At 38.1% G+C, this 22,673-nt stretch overlaps 2 protein-coding genes across 16 annotated transcripts in view; one reads left to right on the top strand and one right to left on the bottom strand.

Moving 5' to 3' along the window:
- On the top strand, positions 1–19,661 carry NPY1R (neuropeptide Y receptor Y1). Of its 11 annotated transcripts, none has more exons than XM_088792352.1 (5): positions 1–346; positions 11,437–11,547; positions 12,234–12,346; positions 12,763–17,795; positions 17,908–19,661. In XM_088792352.1, the coding sequence occupies exons 4-5, from the start codon at positions 17,097–17,099 to the stop codon at positions 18,358–18,360; spliced, it is 1,152 nt and encodes a 383-aa protein (XP_088648478.1). In that variant the 5' UTR covers positions 1–346; positions 11,437–11,547; positions 12,234–12,346; positions 12,763–17,096; the 3' UTR covers positions 18,361–19,661. The 11 variants fall into 11 exon arrangements, with proteins under 11 accessions (XP_088648478.1, XP_088648482.1, XP_019592490.1 ...); XM_088792351.1 differs by lacking the exon at positions 1–346 and adding an exon at positions 10,121–11,319; XM_019736926.3 differs by lacking the exon at positions 1–346 and having other exon boundaries at positions 10,121–11,547; positions 12,763–12,879; positions 16,946–17,795.
- Positions 1–22,673, bottom strand: part of NPY5R (neuropeptide Y receptor Y5) — a 113,184-nt gene that overhangs the window by 5,461 nt on the left and 85,050 nt on the right. For 2 of the 5 annotated variants that reach the window (XM_019736922.3, XM_019736919.3), the window contains exon 1: positions 609–727. The exons of 2 other annotated variants lie outside the window; for them this stretch is intronic. The gene's annotated coding sequence lies outside the window, so the exon portion shown is untranslated. Of the gene's footprint in view, positions 1–608; positions 728–864; positions 1,058–22,673 lie in introns of those variants that run through there. One more of the 5 variants, XM_074337781.2, reaches the window with a different exon arrangement.

Here is a 22,673-nt window from a genome sequence, read left to right as displayed (position 1 = left end):
TTGTTAGGAGGCCACCTTGCTAATAGGAGCGCAAACCCGGGGCGAAGCTGCCTCTGGATCTCCCGCCAGCTGCGGGACCGCGCGGCAGTTGGACGCCCCGAGTGGAGCGGAGTGGGCTGAGCCCCGGAGCCTCGTCAGGGTCGGGCTGGGGCTGAGCACTGGCCCGGGAAACCCCGAGGGCTGCCGATTCCCAGCCTCGGACGCGGGTAGGGCTGCACCCGGGGCTCGTCCCGCCCAGGGGGAGCGCTTGGTCCTCTCCGATCCCCCACCCATCGTTCCCTCCCAGGCTCCGGCGCGGATCCCGCACACTCTCCCCCCGGGTCCGGCCCGTGCCTGCTCCACCCGGGTGAGTACCTGCCCCGTACCAAAGAATTCCGCCGGGTCCCTTTCCGCTTTCCCTTCACGCCTAACAATCGCCCATTCCTCCCGCCAGCCAAATCCCCACTTTTCCAGCGAGCTGCTTTCGGCTTCCCCACCCCGCCCTCTCGGGAGCCCCGAAAACACCCGGGGACCTAGGTGCAGCTCCCGGGGCCCAGTGGGGACTCGCCCTTCCCTGCAGGCCCAGCCCCGCGCAGAAGGGGGTGTCGGGGAGATGCTGAACCCCGTACCTCGGGGTGCCCCCGCTGCCGGCGCCTCGGCTCCCGGGGACGTGGCGGAGCGCGGTCGCTCCTGCGCGCGGGCGGCGGTGGCTGCAGGAGGAGACCTGGAGGTGGCAGTGGGGAGGAGGGAGTGGGGAGCCGCGGGGGTTTTAGAGGTGCCTGGGGGACACGTGACTGCTGCAGCGACCCCCGAGACCCTGCTCCAGGGCGCCTGCTCCGCGCCGGCCTCTCCCAAACACGGGGGCCGGGGCATCCCAGCTCCTACCTTGATGTTTGGGTGCCCTAGGGAGACGCTGCAGGCCCCCAGGATGGCACCCCGTCACCCTGGCCTCCGGTTCCCCGCTGAAGCCAAGTTAACTTGATGAACAGGAAGATTTCTGCCCATTCTAACCCCTGCTTTGTGAAGCGAACTAGGAGGAGTATTGAAATCGTGTGGGGGTGCGGGGGTATCTGTAGGAGCTTAGGCTCCCCGAGAAAAAGCTGTAAGGCCCAGGTTCTCTCTTTGTTCGGAATAAAAAACAAAAATCAAGACAAAACAGAACATTGCTTTGTCTTGCACCTTTTTGAAGTGAGGAAGGGAGAAGTCTAGGCACCAAGGTTGACCTGAACGTGTAGGGGACACAAAGGAGTCAGCGATGAATGGGGAAAGGATTTATTCCCATTGCTTAGGAGGAGTAGTTGTGGGCGTGGGCAAGCGTAGAGCTGGGGCGTGAAGCTGAAGTGGAATCAACGCTTCTCAAGACCATACTCACTGATAAAAAGACGACGAGGGGTAAAAAGTGATGCCATAGATTTAAAAAGACAGAAAAAACCAACAAAACTTGTCCTCCTGTTTCTCCTCAACGTGATTTCCATCCCCAGTGGTTTGTCTTATTTTCAGTCAGTGTGTGTGTGTGTGTGTGTGTGTGTGTGAGAGAGAGAGAGAGAGAGAGAGAGAGAGAGAGAGAGAGAGAGAGAGAGAGATCTTTGACTGTAGTGTGCACGATGAAGGCTGTATTTATTGTATACTTGAACACTGGAAAACGACTAACTGACAGTCATAACATTGTGTGTCTGGTGATGAGTGCCATTCTGTGGGACTGATTCTGTAAACTGGAGAGGACTGTATCGTTTGGGAGCAATGTGACCTGTAAATCTAATTTCTGTTCTCCTAGAAGTCAGACAAACTTCCTGCGCTCTTTTTCTGCTTGAATTTTAGCATTTGATAGAGGATCTGTATAGATTGTCATTGTATCAGAGAGATAGATTTTCAATACCTCAAGTAAATCCAGTTCCTATTTCATTCTTTTCTATTTCTGGAATACTAGTATATTCTCCCCCAAATTTTAACACAGTAAGTAGTCTGAGCCGGCCCATGGGATTTTGCAATGGGTGAGGGGAGGGATGGAAGTGTCAAGAAGGGATAATCAGTGAGAAAACAAACTTTTATTCTTAAACTTTTTTTAACTCCTACATCTGTACAGTTAGTGTACTATATATACATTGCCGCATAACTTTCTATCCTTCCATCCCTTGCACAGTTATAATACAGACAAACTTCAAATACACATTAGCTTTAAAACAACTTTCAAAGGAATCCCATTATAACAATCTTCGAAAAACATATGCTATAAGCTTTGTATATTAAAAATACAAGATGAATTTTATTTTTTCTTTTCCACAAATGTGCTTGTTCCTTGATGACATGAACCTTTAGATTAAAGTAAATGTTACTAGGGTATTAAAAATAAAAGGTCAAGATGTCATTGAGATGAAGATTTTGATTAACTCACCATTTCCTTTCCCACCACATACAAAAACATGAAGATCTCAAAAACGGAGTCAGAATTTCTTCTTTAAATACATATTTGATGTACACAGAGTGAAAAAAATATTAAGAATACTTTTTTGGGGAAGAAATTGTCATTTTGAAAATCCCAACAATATGCTATGTAAAGAGGAAGATATCAAAATACATACATTTTTATCTTCAAATTTCCCAGGAAGGATTCAAGACTAATCATCGTCACTCTATGTAGAACATAATAGAGTAATTTTGTTCTGTTTTATGGAGTAATATTCAAGCAGGGAGACTGCTACCTCTGGGAACAGAAATAGTCATGTCCACCTCTGCTCCAGTAGTTTTCCGACTCACTATTTATACAATGCTCATTTGGGAAATTAAGTTGGATGTTATGTGTGTTACAAAATTAAACTGGCTCTTTCCCAGCAGTCATGGTTCTTTATTAACTATGAAAGATAGCTTATCTATAAAGGTGAAAGTTAAAATCATTTGGGATTACTAAGACAAATTATTGAATAATAAAACACTCTCCAAACAATGCCTGTTGTTGCATTGTTGTCTGTTTCTTTGAGGCACATGTCTGTTGTTTTTGTCAAAGTTATTGTTGCATTTTAATAACAGCTACCATTTGTGGAGGAGAGATACTAAAATGCTTTGGTGTGATCTCAAATGATATGTGACCTTGACGTATTAGTTATGGGAATAGTGGGGGTAAATAAAGTAGAGAAAATCATATTACACTATTTGACACATATTTTTCTCTGAGAGTTTTTAAATATTCATTAAGAGTAATATTTCTTTATCCACTGTTTCTACCATGGTAAAATTAAATCCTTAATTCTTAAAAGATGTGGAAATGGCCATTTCTATGTGTTATCAAAAATATTTTATGATACCCATTGCTTCATTGACTTCTTTGGGATAGTAATAGTTTGTCATATAATCAATATCTAGGACTTAAAACAAGGAATTGGTTTATAATTGTGAAATACATACCACTTTTTATGGAACAAAAGCTGTTTGCTTTTTTTAAAGCAATTTTTAAAAAAGTAAACCCAAAGTATTTGTGTGCATAGAGTCATTTTCCCAGGCAATTCAATGATAATTTTGTGGTCCTCAAGCACTATCAACATTTCATTGCTTTCTTCTAACAAGTGCTATGCTACTTAAGCAAAACTTTATATCTTTCCTTTTGATGTAGTAATGATGAGATCATTAAATATAAAGGGGTGACTGATTTCCAGAGAGAATGTGCAGTTCTTTTTTAAAGTAAAATTTCCATGTTAAAAATACACACACACATATATGCTATTCGCATGTATACGGTTTTACAATCACATACATATTTGTATAAGGGACACTTGTCAGAAAACCTGGATTGCAGTCAGGTTTTATCATAAATTAGTAATGTGGCTTTACACAAGGCACTTCATTTTTTTAGTCTTCACTTTCTTTCTTTGAAAAGTAAAATGTTTTGACTAGCAAATCTCAAGCCCTCTTTGAGCTCTGAATACCTATGACTTTATGCCATGAACAAGCACGCATTACAGACATACGTGGACAAAAATAACCTTTTTGGATCTTCAGAAAAATGTAATGGTCATAGAAATTGTTTGTCTCCCCCTCAATATTAGAAAAAAAGAAGCAATACTATTGAGTTTCCCATTAATACTGGCACATTCTCTTTCATGCAGCTGTAATAACTGCATAATGATATTTGGTTCATTCTTTTAAGAAGTTGTGGGTGTCTTACAGATCAATTCTTTATCTAATTATATTATTTTTAAAATTTCAGCACAAAATATGTATATATTACATATATGTATATATATAAATATACATGTTTTATCTTTTATATATATATAAAAGAGAACATGGATTCTTTTGGAGACATAACATTCTATCATGTAAATACATATATAGGCTGTATAGTCTTCTCTTTTGTGGATCAAAACTCCTCAAAATAAGTGGTATTGCTGGTAAGTATCTCCCCAACATTGTTTTCTAAAAATAAATTTTTCATTTCTTAGCTAATTTTTGATTGATAATAATTTAAATCTAGTTGTAAGTCTAAATATAGCTTTACTGTATTTAAGTGAAAATGAAAGAGTTTATTTGTGATATCTTGTTTTGTTTTAAATAGTCTTTAAAGATAACATTTAGTGAACTGTTTAAAGTATAAGTCCAGAATGAAAAATTGAGATGGTTGAATAATATGCTCTTCAAAAGTGCACCTGTCTCCGTAGTCTTCCTCTTATTCTCATAGGTAACTCAGCTTTTAACGGTGTATCATTCAGCAGGTAGAAAAAGATATGAGACATTTCATCTGTTAGACATTATATGCATTTTCAAAGACAGTGTGGTCCATTATTCAAGCTTACACCTAATGGGGAAAGCGGAATCAACACATAAAAAATCCAAAACTAGGAGAAGAATCACCAAGAGGAGTCAGTGGTAAGCATATATACATATACTAAAATGTACACGTGGATACCAGCATTTTGTGCAGTGTAAAAATAGTAAAAATCCAGCATAGCTAAAATGCCAAAGACATTTTTTACACGTTTGAGATGAACAACTGGGCTTGATTTGTGATGTTCATTAATGTATGTAATCCTACCTTACTTTTTGTTCTTTAATCCTCCAACAAAACTTTTTTCAGTATCTTATGACATGCCAGATGTTATTCTATACTCTAAGTCTGAAGAGGTGAAAAAAGGAGTCACTGCCTTCCAGTGATCACAGTGTAGTTGTAGGTCTGTGCAAATAAATAAGTTGCAACATAGTATGACAAATTCCATAATAGAAACAAACTTAGGGAGCTGCAGGAATAAAAATAAGACAAACTCAGCCTATGGAGGATTTGGGGAGATGGCGAGATATAAGAGAGGGCTTTATAGTTGAGGAGAGGAACTGGTGAGAGAGAAACCAGCAGATGGAGGGGGTGGGCAAGTTAGAAGTGGGGACATAGTGTGAAGGTGAGAGAGAGGGTAACATTCAGAGAGGTGGGAATAGTTCAGTTTGACTGAAGTGTGTGGGACGTGGTAGAGAATGATACTGAAAATGTTGGTTTCAAGGGACATTGCACTTTACTTAAAGGCTCTTCAGAAAAACTAGACAATTGGAGCTGGGGAGCGATATAACTGGATTGCTGTGAAAGCAGCTAGTGGCAGAGAGACCACTGAGTCGAGAAATAAGAGAGCTTAGCTTGATGGATGTGAAAGAACACATCTGAAAGGTATTTAGGGAGTAAAATGAATGGGAATCTGCCCGGCTGAATTTGAGGGTGTGAGAGGGAAACATTGGGGGCAATTCTTAGATTTTGGCTTGCAGGATAGAGATGATGACATTGATTGACATCCAGTCCATTATCAAAAGCACATTTTCAAGGAAACGTGAGAGAGCGCTGTACTTTAGATAGGCATTTAGAGTTAGGAGCATACAAGCATATAAGTGAAGGCAGAGGGTATGACTATGCACCAAGAGTGGGAAAAAAAGAGAAGCATAAGAATGAAATCTCCAGTAAATTTGGGCAATTCAGGGTCGATCAAAGAAGAGACAGGTCCACAGAAGATGATAACATACAAGCTTTTTTGGGTGGTCTTGGATAGGGTTGCATGGCAGGGGAAGTCTGTCCTAGCAAGAGACCTTCCAGAGACAACATGTGGAGCTGTCACCCAGAATGAGGATAGGACAAAGGGACTCTTAAGTGGGGGAAGGGAAAAATAGGAGGGGAGCTTTCATACCTAGGTGACCTCACTCAGCAGCAAGATGGGGACACTTGAGGCAGAGTTCCAAAGGACAGCTGCAGATCGGTGTGGTTTATGGTTAAGAGATTTGTCTTATCTATGGTTAACAGATGAAGGGTGCAATTTCTTAGGGTGTATGAAGTTGGTAGGCTCTAAGTGGCTAAAATATATATTTATTTAGGGCTATATTTAAAACAATTAGATGTGTGAGAATTTGAGTTTGGTGCTTTCTGGCTTTGGGCTAATAGTCCTAGCCTGCTGTGATGAAATAGATAATATGGGGACCATTTTAGGCTAATACAGAGGTGCCATCTCTTGCCCATTTATATTATAGGATCCTAAGGAGAAAAACACCTCAGAGTTAGATGGAGATGGCAGATCCTGGGGGAGAGACTGAGGAACAGCCAGTAAGGAAGGAGAAAAACCTGAAATGTAGAGTTAGTGAAGTCAAAGGAAAATAAAATTCCAGAAGGATAGGATGGTCAAGAGAGGCAAATCCAACATAAAGAATAAGAACAATAAAGTCTGAATTGTGTCCACTGGCTTCGGTCACTGGTGTCCTGGGCAGAAGCAGTTTCAGGTAGGCCAATCAGAGGACCTTGTTACTATTGGACCTTCTTCTTGAAGAAGCTACCAGGTAAGAGAAGACAGCCAGAGCAGTTAGGACATGGAGGAGAGAGTTATAATGGGAAAGAGTGAGCAATTTTGTTTTTGTTTTTATTTTAATGTTAAGCCAGTGAAACTGAATTATTTAATAAACAAGTGTTAGCATTGTTTAATAAACCTCTCAAAATTTAGTGGAATAAAATAACAACTCGCTTATGGATTTTATGTTCATGGATTGGGTGGGAGAGCACAATGGTGATGGCTTATCTCTGTCATATGATGTTTGGGGCATCAGCTGGGAAAACTCAATGGGCTAAGGTGACTCAAATCCTGGGGACTGAAAAAACCGGGCTGGAGGATCTACTGCCAACACGAGGGATATGAGATTTAGGGAGCTTTTACTCACTTCAGAAGGAAGGAGGAGTCCATTGAGACTGAGGGTGTGCAGTTGGAGGTTGGGGGAGAGGGGTGACAATATGAAATATCTTTGAAGGGGAGAGGAATTGGGAGTCACACAAGCCCAATAATTTCTAGGTAATATTAAAGGCTCAACTAAGGTTTTGAATTCGTAGTTACAATAACCTGTGTAGTTGAGTTCTATTTTCACCTACATGCTATGCTAGCAGAGAGTGGTAGCTGAGTAGTTTCCTCGGTTGAGAAGAGTCAGATTATATACCACAGCCCATCCTGGGATATGTATCCTCTTTCTAGATTTATATGTATCTGGGGAAAAGAAAGCAACAGCTAGACTTCAAAGGAATGAAGAAAAGACACTTTCCTAAGCAAACATTTCATACCATACCAACTCTGCGCCCATTTGTGATATTTAGGTGCACATAAGGGATCTTTTTCCTGTCTTTGGGAGAAAACTGCCCTATCTCAGGGATGTGAAACAGTTTTACATCCTGGGGCCAAGTCTGATCTACTTATGTCGGCTACCGGAAGTGCTGGGTTGTGAAGAGGTCTAATGCCAAGCCTGAGATTTCGGAGGTGGGGGTGGGAGTGGGGCAATGCAGACAGTCAGAGATGTTTGTCAGAGATGATGGAAGGTTCAATGACTGCATTCATACTTGCCCTTCTCACCAGGGATTCCTACTCCATCTCTTTGGAAGGAATTATGACTAGAATAGTAATAATTATAATAAAAAACAACAATAGTAACAATGGCAACTCTCTTTTCATTAGGCATGCAACAAATACAAAATGATAGGCTTTTGTAAAATAGCACCACACTTTTGTTGAATAGCTCAAGGGTATCTGACAAGATGAGATCTGGAGAATAATGTTTGGATATATGCTAAGTAATTTTAAGATCCTAGTCCTATACAGTCTTATTCTGACAGAGTTTTAAAACAAATGCTCTAAATTTGTAGTCTGTGTAACCAAATAAGAACTTTTTTGAGTGCATTCCTATTTCAAACCAAGAACGAATCCATAAATATTTGGTGTCTTCTACACTAGGAAGATGATTGAATTGTTTGTGTATATACTTGTATGTTAACATTTAAACTAAATTCATTGTCACTTCCTTCTGCTAGTTAATTTTTTAAAAAAGACAACTGGATAAACTGATTGTACTATTTGAACTGACCAATTTAGTTACAACTCTTTACTTACTATATATCCTGGTTCTAAGATGAGGGCTTTTTCTTTAACATTTTAGTACTCTAACTTTTAGGTTCATTTACAATTGATTGTATGCCATTGCTTGACTGGAAGCATCTTTTTCTTTCTCAGTGGTCCATAAAATAACATTGCAACTTACGTGCTGTAGTGTCATAGATTCAAAGAAATGCGGTAGGTAAATCACAGAAAGAAGGAAATCTGGCACCTGATTAATTCATAGGCTATGAACTAATCCAACAACATGTTGCATAGTAAAGTCCTACCCCAGTGGGATTTCCTCCTTTTCAATATTATCTACATTCTAGTTCCCTACTTACATTTCTAGTTACATATAGTGTTAATGCTTATCAAGATTTTTCTAAATGATCATTTATTATAATTTTCCTGTATCAAAGCCTAAGAGCATTTTAGAAACTTTAACCCTTGCAGCAGAAATTCATCAGCAGAGCAATAAAGTCATCACGATGGATAAATTCCTGTACCAAGTATAGTGACACACTTTTAGCTAGACAATTATTGAATCATGGAATTTAAAGGGTCAGACCATAAAGATGTCCCATTTTTTAAAACGTGTATGATAAACTTAATATCTATAGAGATTTAATGAGTAGAGCCTATCCCTCAGTTTCAATGACAGAACAAGACTGTTGCCCAAGAAATTATGAGAATAGTTCATTAATTTATTTTTCTTAGTCATGGTTTATAGGTTAGGCTGTTTTGAAATTTCAGAAAGAAATACACAAAATGCAAAAAGTTATCTCTCCCTAGCAAAGGTTTTATCTAGTTTGAATCCCAAATAGGAAAGTATGTGACTGACTGTTCACTTAAGAGTAGAAAAATCAGTGATCTTTATTTAACACCTATCTTCTCTTTAACACATTTTCTGAGGAACTCAGATTACTTTATTTCAAACTTTCCAAGATTACATTATACGAGGATCTTACATTATATTTGGTGATTATACTATGCTTAAGTTTTCTCTTTTACACTTTGGAAAGAATACTTAGTAAGTGATACTCCTAGAGAATTAAATAATTTTGCTGTTGTTGAGGAGCATTTCAAAACTTCTCCTTTTACCACAAAATTTGACATAGAAAAAATCTTTGAGATCAACGATCTTACAAAGATTGGTATTTGAGATGACCATCTCAAGAATGCAGCTTTATAAATTTGCCTTCGGGGGGACACTTTATAAAAATTAAGTTAATACGATGACAAAATATAATAGCCACAGTAGTTCAGGCATTCTTGAAGATATGCCTTTATTAGCATTCTTGGAAAATACAGGAAGGAAAGTATCTAATGAGTCCAAATTATATTCTCAGGTAAAAATATTTGCTGGTATATAGCAACTAATATATAGCAATATATTAGCTGATATAGCATAAAAAAATGTGTTCTTCGTAGAGAATTAAATTATTTCCTGTGTAATTCTTGCAGCAGGCTAAAAGTAGCCAATTTGATGATCAAAACCTTGGGGGTAAACTTGCTTCTAAGAACAGAATATGACTTAAGCAAATGGATTGGACAAGGGGTGAGTAGAAACCTAAATAAGTTATTGCTCTTTAAAATAACTGAAATCCCTAAATTATGTCTTAATTTTATCCTTGGTAAAAAAAAAAAAAAAGAAAGAAAAGAAAGAAAGAAAGAAGAAGAAGAAAGAAAAAGAAAATGTATATGCCATTCTACTCTGTTTAACCAACAGTGGAATTTTTAAAATGTATGCTCATATCTATTATTATAGGACATTGATTACATAATCAGATATTTTTAATTCTTGATCATATTCCTTTCTAACTATATAAAAATGTTTAATGACAAATATTTTACAAAACTTTGCTAGGAAATAAAAAGATTGTGTACATCACTGTCTATATAAATAAATGAGTTATGGCCTATATTGAGCTTTACATAATGTTTATTCAGCCTAACAATCCGGAGAAAACAAAACAAAACATTTAACAGTGTAAAGTTCAGACAATTCCATTTGTCTTGGAATTTTGTTTTCAGTTTGAAGACAGAATGCAATCATAGTTGTTATGTAATAAAACCTTTATGCATATCCTAGGCAGTCACCTATATCTTTATTAGGAAGGCTTTTTATTTTTTGACAGTTTGATTTGGAAGTTTTATTCATCTACATCAGTAAATAATGTGTGTGCGTGTGTGCGCGCGTACGTTTGTGTTACACAACTTTGAATTTTCAAAGTAGATAGAACTATTTAAACCATCTGAGATCAGCGTGTCATTAATTAGCCTGAATCATCAAGCACCGTGATGGTTTAGCACCATCAGTGTACTCTGTACATTCTCTTCTTTTATTCATAATGCTCAGTACTGTAGTAGATGAAGTACCGACGAAACGGCATTGATTCTTGGACCATCAGGGAAATGTTCCGTTCATCGTGCTCCCCTAAAAAAGCAGCCAGACACTGGGAACAGATCTGACTCAATGCATTTTCTCAGTGGAAAGAAAGGAGCACTGAAAGGCTATGCTCTCTCATCCGATTCGCTACTTTTGCTTTTTAAAAAAGTCTTCTCTTCAATTTTAAAATGAGGGGGGAAAAAACTCGGCACTGGCGTTAAGAAATACTTGAACGTCACAAAACAAAGCAAGAAACGTATAGTGGATTATGTCGCCGTGAATGTCGTGTTTTCTCTTCCCGTCAATAACAACCCCTTTCATTCCTGAGTTGGGTTTACAGCCCAGCTTTTTCGGCCGGGTGTAACGTCGGCCACAAGATGGCACTGACCTGCAAACAAAGCAAAACACAGCGACACTGACTTTTTAAAAGCCTTGTAGAATCGCCTTGCCTTCGCGGAGTCAAGGACTGTGTGGGTATGAGTGATTACTTTCCTCGGCACCGTGCGTCTGTGTCTAACAATGTGTGGATTAGTTTAATTGCTTTTCTTTCCATAATTCCTAGGCAACGCTCCCCCGAGGTGCATATCCAGGGTGAGGTGTTTGTGGGGGGAGCTTTAGGCGCTACTCGTGGGGCGCGTCACGTGATCGCGGGATGAGGTGGAGTTCGGCTTTAAGGGGGCGTCTCTGCTTATCTTCATCAATCTTTAGGGTTTGAGCAGGAGAAATACCAGCAGATCTTTTCTCCCGTCTCTGCTCCATTCCATTGCCACCCTTCCCGCTTCAATAAACAGGGGTGGAAAGGACGACTCGAACTGACGGGTAAGTTTCAAGTTTACACCCTTTTAAGGGACTTTTGAGAAATCTCTCATTAATGGAGTGAGGGATGCGAGAGGAAGAAAAAACACACGAGAGCCCGAAATTGGCTCTGGGGAACCGAGGTGGGACGTGGGGGTCAGTCTTTCGGTTCCGGTCCCCTTGCGGGCAGGTCGCAAGATGCTCCCAAAGATCGAACAACTCCAGGACTCCTGCCTATGGGTGTGAGGACGTTGGTAACCGAACTTGCGGCACCTGCACACCCTGTTCCGGGAGGATTTCTGGATGGGATCAGAGTTCTTCTCTCCTCGGGTTCTCGTACGAAATCCCAGGGGGTGGGCAGGTGCTCTAGTTGGTCTTTCTCTCACCTCGCCCATCTTTTCGCATTTTTCTGTAACTAGCTTAGCTGGACCCTCTGCCCCGGCGGCTGCACTGGAGTTTTCGCGAAGTAACCAGCGCTAGGATGGTCTGGGGAGGGTGGGTTTGGCGGCTCGTCCGCCTTCGTCTCCCTCCCGCGAGCCTGCGGAGGCCCCGGCGCGAGCATAGCACCCGGGGACACTTGTGGTTCTCAGGACTGGGCTGGAATCAAGCCCCATCCAACTGTACTGGGCCCTCCCAGTCTGTGGCGACTCCCTGGTAGATGCCCTGAGCCCGTCCTCCCATTTCCAAGTTTTAATCAGGGAACTCTTTAGCTCCTTTTAGAGCAGTGATGTTGGAGCCCGGCTTGGGTTGGAAGATTGGCGATGGGCTGAAGGTGGAGGTGGCTTAAAAGTATTCCGTTGGTCCTCAGGGAGACCGGAGAAAGGTGAATATTTTAAACACTGATGTTGGGTCAGAGAGAACTGAGTTTGGGCTCTGCTTGCTTGTTGTTAGTTGGCTTGGATGTTTTCCTTTTTGATAGTCTCATCATCATAGATAGACATATTTCCTGATAGATAGGTGGCAAGTGTGTGTGTGTGTGTGTGTGTGTGTGTGTGTGTGTGTGTGTGTTGGGGAGGGTTAGGAATGAGGAAAATCTGGGGCAGTTCACCTAGCTAACAATAAAGGTGGGCACGGAAAAAGGGGGGAGAGAGGCAGTGTGCTTTGACATCCACCCCTCCCCTTTTCAAGACCTCTTAGATTTGCCATGCTCACCTGGATCCTAGGAGAAAGCATCACTCACTAGGTAGCACAGCGTGAAGGGTAAGGGCAGAGTTGACCTGTCTCTCTCTGCCTGGACAGCACAGAAAAACGATTGCAGTCAGTCCCAAGACTCCAGGCTGCTTGCTTGGTGAAGCAAGAGAGAGCAGAAAGCTTTCCAGCCCAGCTCCCACCCATGACAAGACCAATTGCATTTCGGTAGGTGACTATGGCTTTATTAGTCTTTCTTATTGTTTTAAGGCAGCTGTCTGTTGAACAGGCCCTCCTCAGAGAGGAAGGAACAGGGAATTATATAACTCATGAGAGCTAAACTCCCAGTAACTCTGGGAGGCTGCATGTAACAAGGATGGCATTTCTTTTCCCAAACACATGAGGTGAACAGCCAATTACGAGCACATGAAAAAATTACCTGTAGCAGGCTATGACCAGAAAGGTGTATTTTCAGGTAGTAACAGCACTAAGGACAGCAAGTAGTGAAAAGCCAGTTTTCTAATTGGAAATGAGAAAGAAATTTCTATTTGCCAACTGGTGATGTATTCAGTGTCTCTGATTTGTCTGTAAATGCACATGACAGCCATCATGAGATTTAATAATATTTAATTTTTGTCGTATCTGTAGTTGCACACCTTATTTTAGAACTACATATTGGAATAGTAAATATCAAATTATTTTCTTTTGCGAAGATAATGTATGTAAATTCTCTTTTAGCATTTTCATTTTCTGACAATTACTCATCCTTGAAATTATACTAAGGTAGGCTGAAAATATACATTTTATCCAAATGGGGAACTGTTTTATTCAACTGGAAGGACTACCCAGCATGCATTTAGCAAAGGAGGCTTGCAAATAATTGGAAAACAAAAAGTTCACATTTTCTCTATAGGTAAGTTAACTTAGTAGGAACACCGCTATTCCTCACAGAAAATGTCTATCAAATATAATTCCAAATGTGTCATAGAGTTTCACTATATTTACCTAAAGTCATCTGCAAGAAAGCTGTCTTTGTAGCCCATACATTGTAATAATTTAATAAATGTTTGCATTAATTCTCATACACATTGAATTCTGTCAGGCTTGGTCAGTGGATGTAAAATTTTTATTTTTCTTCCTTTCCACTGCAAACACCTTGGTCTGCACCTTCATGATCTCTCACCTGGATTAACACACTAGCCTCTTAATGAATCTCCTTACTTCTTTTCTTTCCTACGTCTGTTGAAAACAGCAGCTACAATAATAATTTTAAAACAAGTCATATAACTGCACCTCTTTACCACAGACTCTCCAGTGACTCCTCATCTTTCTCAGGGAACAAGTCAGACAGTCCAGTGGAATCGGGCCCTACACAGTCCGTTCCTCCTGTTTACCGTTTCCAATTAATGTTCTACTAGTCTCTCCCTTATTTATTCCACTTTGGATTGCTGTTTAGCACACCACATACACTCCAGCCTTAAGGATGTTATATTCTTTCCATATGGGAGGCAATCCCTGAGATCTCTGCATGGCTTCCTCACTTAGCACTTACTGCACATGCCATCTTCTCAGGCAGGCAGAGGCCTTCCCTCACCACCCAGTAATAAACTGCAGCTACCAACAATCCCAGTTCCCCTGCATTGCTTTGTTTTTCTCCATAGCATTTACTATCATCTGTCATACTACTACTACTACTTATTATTATTATTATTATTATTATTATTATTATTATTATCATTATTGTCTTTCTCTGCCCACAAGACTAGAAACTCAATGAGAATGTAACTGCTGTCTCCATTAAAATCATGCCTGACACAAAATAAGTGTTCAATAAGTATTTATTGGGTGAGTGAATTTTCTTTCAGAAACAATTTCTTTTTTTAACACAAAGTGGAACATTTTTTTCCTATATACCTGACCTAATAAAATTACTATTGTAAGTAGCATCTGTTTTGCATGTAAAAGGACTAGGATAGAATTTAGCTGTTGATGTTAAGATTGATTCACGAGAGAACCTGTAATTTCAACCATGCATCAACTATGTCAGTCAGCACATTTTAATTCTAAATCTAATATTGGCAAGGTACTATGAAATATACACAGTCATTACCGTAAAGAGGTTATATTATAATTGAGAGGAGCCAATTAAGGATTCAAGGCACTAAATGGTGCTTAGAAAGATGGGTAGACTTTGGATTGTGATGAGACAGAACACCTAGCAAGAGGAATGGTAGGGGTGAAGATGCAGATGCTAAAACAGGCCAGGTGCACTTGACTGTGAAAAGACTGGCCTGCCTAGAACAGAGCATCACAATGGGACTATTAGAGCAAGCAGTGAAAGACAGAAGAGAGGCATAATGTAGAGGTCTTAGCATCAGGCTGAGGATGGACTCAGTAGTCCATACCTCATGTGGCTCATACCTGGGTACTTACTCACCTGGTGCAGGGAGCCATGAGAAGTCATAGCATAAAGAAGATGAACTTTCCTATCAAGCTATTTTTACTTTACATAATGAAGAAAAACTGACAATGAACTGATAAGTAATGTTCAATATGTGGATAACAGCCTGAATATGCAGTATGATACAAAGTTTTCTTGAATCCTTAAGGGAGAAATTTCTAAAGAAGAATTTTTAGATTATTACTTGCTTCTTCAAGGTTTATTCTCAAGACACTAGGAGACACATATCAATTCTGCCTTTGATATTCTTGAGAGAAAAAGTGTGATTACCACGTAAATTTAGGAGTCATTATAATTATACGTTGTTGCATAGAGAAGGGGAGAACCATATTTCTAATAACAGTCCCACTTGAAATTATTCCACTACCATTTCTAGTCTTACTACTTTCAGTCTCACTTAATATTAGCAACCTTTATTTTTATTCTTCTTCAGTTTCATAAATCCAAGTTGTGGTTTTATAATAAAAAAGCACTCCTTATTCTAGAAAGCAAAAACACTCAAGGAAATGTTCATTAGAGGAACCACTTAAAAGGTAAATGTATTGGTGGTTCATTAAATGTTTTATCTCCTTTTCAATGGAAGTAAATCTTCATGAGTTTCTTTATTGTTCTCGCATAAGAAATAAACACAATTCCCTTTCTTAACACAGGCACAATGGCCTGTTAATTAACAGAAGAAATCTCACCTCATAGATCTACTTAGTAGTCTAGAGTAAATTAGAGATTTTTTTTAAAAGTTTTTAATCTTTATAAAACTATCACTGTAATTTGTTTTGTTGGTAAGAAAAGAGTATGTATATCACAAAAGGCTATGAAAGATCAACATGATGACTAAAATTAGGTCCCTGCCTTGTATCTGTGTATAATCTAGAGGGAAGGAAGATATTTACATGAATAGAACCTTAAAAATCCTTTGAAAGCTTGGGACATATTAATAAAATCATAGAATCTTACAGTTAGAGCTTCAGAGTTATGCAATTGAATCTCTTACACAATCCTCAAAAGTCTAGTAGTTACAAATTTTTGTGTATGGACACTTGTTAGATTTGAGGGCAATTCATCCCATTTGATTAAACCTTTGTTCCTCATAACAATGTGAAATTTGTTTTGTTTTGTTTTGTTTTTAATATAATATACTTTGTTTGGTTCTACTTCTAACTTGTGTAGTTAGATATACTACTCTAAGTCCAGTTCCCTCTGCCACATGCTACCCAGACAAATATGATATGTCTGTACCATTCCTACAAAGTCTTTTTTGGATTAAACATCTGTTCCTTCAACAGTCCTTTATATGACAAAGTTTTTTTGATGTTTCACTGTATTAATCATCTCCTTTGGAATATACTTGTGTTAAATATGTCTGCCTTAAAGAGCAGTTCAGTGTCTGATGGAGCTAGTACTGCAACTTGACCTCTACATGAATTCTTTTATAGTAAGAGGAAGAATTAAGTAAGTTTTGTTTTGTTCTGCTTTGCTTGTTTCATATATTTTCTTGTTTTAAGCTGTGCATTGTACTTTATATTATATATTCATATTCTTAGTGTTCAGAACGTGCTGATAGTACTGTTTATATAAGAATTTGAGCATGAGATTTACACACGCCTTACTAATTTACAGACCACTATGTTTTGCTGAAACTCAGTGTGTAAGCAAGTCCAATGAAAAATACTGTGAGATTTTTTTCAAAATGTTTCTGCTATTTTAAAAAGATGTTTGTACAGATTTTGTTTTATTTATTTCAATGTCTTCACATTAAATAGTACTATCAGTCAGAATTCATTTTGACTGCCCTCCATAAAATTAGTAATGCAATTGGTCATTTTCTCTTTACAGATTGTTCAGTTCCAGGGAATGAAGAATTCAGAGTAATTTTGATAAGTGGATTCCAATATGGGGAATAAAAATAAGCTGAACATTTGACCTGCTTTGAAGAAACATACTATCCATTTGTCTAAACTAATCTATAACAACCAAACCAATAAAAATGAATTCAACTGTGTTTTCCCAGGTTGAAAACCATTCAATCTACTATAATTTTTCAAAGAAGAATTCCCAGTTTTTGGCTTTTGAAAATGATGACTGCCATCTGCCCTTGGCCATGATATTTACATTAGCTCTAGCTTATGGAGCTGTGATAATTCTTGGCGTCACTGGAAACCTGGCCTTGATCATAATCATCTTGAAACAAAAGGAGATGAGAAATGTGACCAACATCCTGATTGTGAACCTTTCCTTCTCAGACTTACTTGTTGCCATCATGTGTCTCCCCTTCACATTTGTCTACACATTAATGGACCACTGGGTTTTTGGTGAGGCAATGTGCAAGTTGAATCCTTTTGTGCAATGTGTTTCAATCACTGTGTCCATTTTCTCTCTGGTTCTCATTGCTGTGGAACGTCACCAGCTGATAATCAACCCACGAGGGTGGAGACCAAATAATAGACATGCTTACGTAGGTATTGCTGTCATTTGGGTCCTTGCTGTCGCTTCTTCTCTACCCTTCCTGATCTATCAAGTCTTGACTGATGAACCATTCCAAAATGTCACCCTTGACGCATACAAGGACAAATACGTGTGCTTTGATAAATTTCCATTGGACTCTCATAGGTTGTCTTACACCACTCTCCTCTTGGTGCTGCAGTACTTTGGCCCACTCTGTTTTATATTTATTTGCTACTTCAAGGTAAGAAAACTCCCCTTTTGCCCCCCGACCATTTGCATTTTTACCTTCTTTCCACAGAATTTCTCATTAAATGAGTGGTTCTAGTTGAACTCATTTTTTCTTTTCTCTATAGATATATATACGCTTAAAAAGGAGAAACAACATGATGGACAAGATGAGAGACAGTAAGTACAGGTCCGGTGAAACCAAAAGAATCAACATCATGCTGCTGTCCATTGTGGTAGCATTTGCGGTCTGCTGGCTGCCTCTTACCATCTTTAATACAGTGTTTGATTGGAACCATCAGATTATTGCTACATGCAACCATAATCTCTTATTCCTGCTCTGCCACCTCACGGCAATGATATCTACTTGTGTCAACCCCATATTTTATGGATTCCTGAACAAAAATTTCCAGAGAGACTTGCAGTTCTTCTTCAACTTTTGTGATTTCCGGTCTCGGGATGATGACTACGAGACGATAGCCATGTCGACCATGCACACAGATGTTTCTAAGACTTCTTTGAAGCAAGCAAGCCCAGTCGCATTTAAAAAAATCAACAACAACGATAATGAAAAAATCTGAAGCTGCTGTCGCATATGGTCCCAGCTGACATCTGTTTCAAAACAAGCACAACCTACAACATACTTTCATTACCTGTTCAACCAAGGAATGGGGTTGAAATCGTTGAAGAAAGACCACGATTTTCTTATCTTGCTTTTCACTGCTTTTGTGGTAACTGTCATAATTACATTTGGAACAAAATGTATGGGCTTTGGAATCTTCTGGCAATAGTTTGGACCAGACGCCCTTTAAGTGCTTTTTGTGAATGTATGCATATAATATAAAGGCTCTTATACAGTATTTCTTGCAATGAAATTTCTTTAAAGTATTACTATTAACTGACTTTAGAAGCACTACACCTGACACTCTCATTAGATTGGGCCATCCTGATTAGATTAGATTGTCACTACATTGGGTGATCCTGATATAACAACAGGCATCATTTCAGTCTGTTACAGAGGTGACAACATGAAAAAGCAGCATTCAGGATGTGGGGGTAAAAGAGAGTCTGTGTCTTGCAATCCTACAGTCTAAAGTCATTCAAGAATGATTTGCATTTTTTAAAATTTTAAGACAGGATTTATTTTGCTCCTAATGGATTATCGCTTAAGATAAAAATGCATAAAAAAATACTTTTCAGCTCTGAATATGATGGGGAATTGAACCACCCACAAGAATTAAGTGGGGAAGCAGTTCTCTAACTTCAAAACTATTTTGGTACCTGACAACCAAAGGATGTTAAAGAAATTAGCTTAATCATTAAATTAATAGCGCTGCAAATAGTAGAATTATATCTGAATTGATGGTCAAGAGGTTTCCCATTCTTTACAGATTGCTCAGTGTTTGTCAAGCTTTTTAAAATAAATATACATGTAATTTAAAAGGCATTTCCAGCTTACAACGTGTAAAAACACAAAATGTATTTTCCATACATCAGTGCCTATATACTAACTTATTTTTAATTTTCAATGTCCATCTTTCAAAGGACACCAAGGTACAATGTTAAAAGAATGTTTACCCTGGCTAGCAGGGATAAATACCTGAAAACTGAGAACCCTTCATATAGTACATGTCAATTTGTATAAATTGTGTGCCTTGTGGAGTCTTATAAATAATGCACTATATAGAGTACTGAGTGGTTGTCATGTTAATATTTTTAATTTCATGTATCCTATAATCATGATTGAGCCTCAAAATCATTTGGAGAAAGGACATTTTGAAGAACAAGACATATCTTTGATGTATTATACACACAAAGTATTAAATGTGTTTGATTTTAGAAAGGTAGACATTTTCTTTATTAAAATAGTTTTTGCTTTTTCTGCGGTGTCTCCTTTGTGTCTCTCTTCAATTTCATTTTCTTTTGTAGTTCCATGTCTTCCCTCCCACGATGTTATCACAATACCCCATATCTGCTTGCTAATGAAACGCTTTCTACAGTAGTATAATATTACTACTGATGACCCAATCTTCCTCCTTTGCTTCTTGAAACTTCTTAAAGGCAGGGACCGTCCCCAGTGCATTTGGCAGAGTGCCAGGTACTTAGAAATTTTTGAAAAAATATTTCTAAAACAAATGAATGAATACACAATGACCAAATTTCCTTCTTTCTCATTTATGATCATATTGACTTCAGATCCTGAAATTTTCTTGAACTCCCCGTTAAGTCCATCTTCACCAAGAAAGCGTTTTCTCTTTTATTATGTTATTTTCTCTTCTACACTAAGCAAAACAGGACATTGCAGATTTTAAAAACTTGCATGATTAGTCTTGTAAGTCAAACAAATATCAAAAATTTGAATGCTAATATGAATTCAAATTATAGCCTAAGAATGACTTTAGTTAACCAAATAAGAAAAAAAATCTAAAACCAACTTTTAATGGAAACTATGATCATCTTTCCTGACCAAAACCTGGAATTTTAAACTACTTGATGTTTCTCTGCTTAGGGAGACTAATGGGAAATTTTGTCTTTCTCTACTTAGGTGCTATGGAAACAAATGGCTACTTGAGAACAGCCTTAATACGTAGGTGCTTCTTTGTCAGTGCATTTGCTAAGAAGGCCATTTCATTCTGATTTTCATTCAGCTGTATAGGCTGCTGATTGCTTAGGTTCATATAATGAACTGAAATCAAATTCTTCTCTTTTATCCAAAGATGTTGATGACCTAATAGTAAAGTCTAGGGTCAACACACATCCATTTTAATTCAAGAAGAAATAAATGTCCATGTTAAATACCAACTATAGAACCATTGGGTTTCCTAAATCCTAGAACAAAAACAAATTATTGGCTTAGTTTAAGAGCATAGTTATAATGCAGCTTATATAAATTTGGAATAAAATGCTAATAGCTAGAATTTTTAAACATTTAGTATGTGCCAAGTACTATGTCAAGTTCTTAAGTACTTGTGAGAATGTGTAAAACGGCTACTTTACATAAGAGGAAACTGGCGCTCAAGTTGAAAAATTTGAGCTACACACTGAGTAACAACTGGGGTAGAAATCAAACCCAGGTCTGTCCAGTGCGAGTAAACTCGTTGAGCTGAAACTAAGATAGAGTTTTGGACAATAATTTTTTTCTCTTTATAAATTATATCATTAGGGCATAACAATACCATCCATCTTCTCTCTGGTTTTAGCTGTCATAAGAAATGGAGTGAAGTTGAGAGAAAATGGTCATTATGATTATTGTATCCATAATTCCTATTCAATTGGAGAATTCTCCTTAAAAACAGAATTTGACTATTCATATTAGCTTTATGTATTTACTATTAACATTGGATATTCTCATCCCCTTTTCTATTCCACAAACTTCCAAGGAAATCTAAATGCATATTATACTATAATTTCAAAATTTGACAATCAAATGAATGGGTATTTTCCCAATGAAAGTACTTCTTCACACACAGTTAAAGTGGTGGAAAGAGGTGGATTTGAGCTGGGGTTCTAGGGATAACTTTGGCCTTGTTCCCTCACTGCCATTGAGTGAGTTTGTAGGCACTGCTAAGTCTTTCATCACAACCAGGACTGCTTTTCTCAGTGATTTAGGATTCTGCTAGTGAATATATTTTTTAGTGCAATGTGAATATTTTTACAGTCTCCATATTTTCTTCATCTGCTTAACCCTGTGGCTCATCAAACATGTTACACAAATTCTTCATGGTATCACTTATATGTGGAATCTTAAAAAATATATAAAATTGAACTCACAGACACAGAGAATAGAAAAGTGATTGCCAAGGGCTAGGGGTTACAGGAAATTCAGGAAGAAGTTGGTAAAGGGGTATAAACTTTCAGTTATAAGACTAATTAACTCTGAGGGTCTAATGTATAAGATGATGACTATAGCTGATAACACTGTATTGTACAATTAAAATGTACTAAGAAAGGAGAACTTAAATGTTCTGAAAAAAACAGTAAATATGCAAGGTGATGGATACGGTTAATTAATTCAATAGGAGGAGTCCTTTTAGAATGCATACATAAATAATCACAATGTAAACTTTAAATACCTTATAATTTTAATTGTCAAATATACATCAATAAAGCTGGTATCCAGATTTTATTTAATAATATTGTTAAGAAAAAGGAAGAACACTTAGCAGAAAAATGGACAAAATATTTGAGCTTCACAAAAAAGGAAATTCAAATTATTGCTAAACATCTAAGAGTTCTTCCATGTCATTAGTAATCAGGAATAGGCAAATTAAAACTACACTAAAACACAGTTGCATACCTTTAAGACTGGCTACAATGAGAATAGTATGAGTTGCATACACGGCTGGTAGGACTGTAAATGTGTACAACCACTTTAGAAAACAGTTTGGAATTAGCTAGTAAAGTTGAAGATGTGCATATCTTATTATCCTACAACTTCAATCATAGGAATAAAACTCAACAAAATCTCTTGCCCATGTGGACCAGAATGCATTATATGCAAACTAATGTCTGCAGCATCATTGCTGTTAATTATCCGAAACTAGAAATAAGCTGAGTGTCCAAAGATGGTAGAATGGATAAATACTCACAGTGTACTCATAGACTGGAATATTTTATAGCAATTTTATTAACTAAATAAACTCTGACTCTATCCCAAATCGTCCATTGAATAAATGAAAATAATAACACGTTTTGTATGATCCCACTCATGTGAATTTTGAAAGACCACAAAACTAAACTACATTTTTAGAGATGCATAGATAGTTAGGGAAACTACAGAGAAAGTGATTACTGTAAAAGTCAAGGCAATGGATACCTCAAGCTGGAAAGGAAAGGAGTGGGATCTGGATGAGACAGGGAGGTACAGGAAGTCTCAGAATATAGCATATTCTAG

The sequence above is a fragment of the Rhinolophus sinicus genome, chromosome 15 (genome assembly GCF_057876585.1).
Source record: "Rhinolophus sinicus isolate RSI-liver-muscle chromosome 15, RSI-T2T, whole genome shotgun sequence".
In the NCBI taxonomy this organism is placed as follows: domain Eukaryota; kingdom Metazoa; phylum Chordata; class Mammalia; order Chiroptera; family Rhinolophidae; genus Rhinolophus; species Rhinolophus sinicus.
The sequence above is the reverse complement of the archived record's forward strand: the minus strand, read 5'-3'. Positions and strand labels throughout refer to the sequence as shown.

Coding starts and splice junctions, on each gene's coding strand:
- NPY1R (XM_019736931.3), top strand. CDS start 17,097: ATGAATTCAACTGTGTTTTCCCAGGTTGAAAACCATTCAATCTACTAT. Junction 17,796..17,907: donor TATTTATTTGCTACTTCAAG/GTAAGAAAACTC, acceptor TTTTCTCTATAG/ATATATATACGCTTAAAAAG.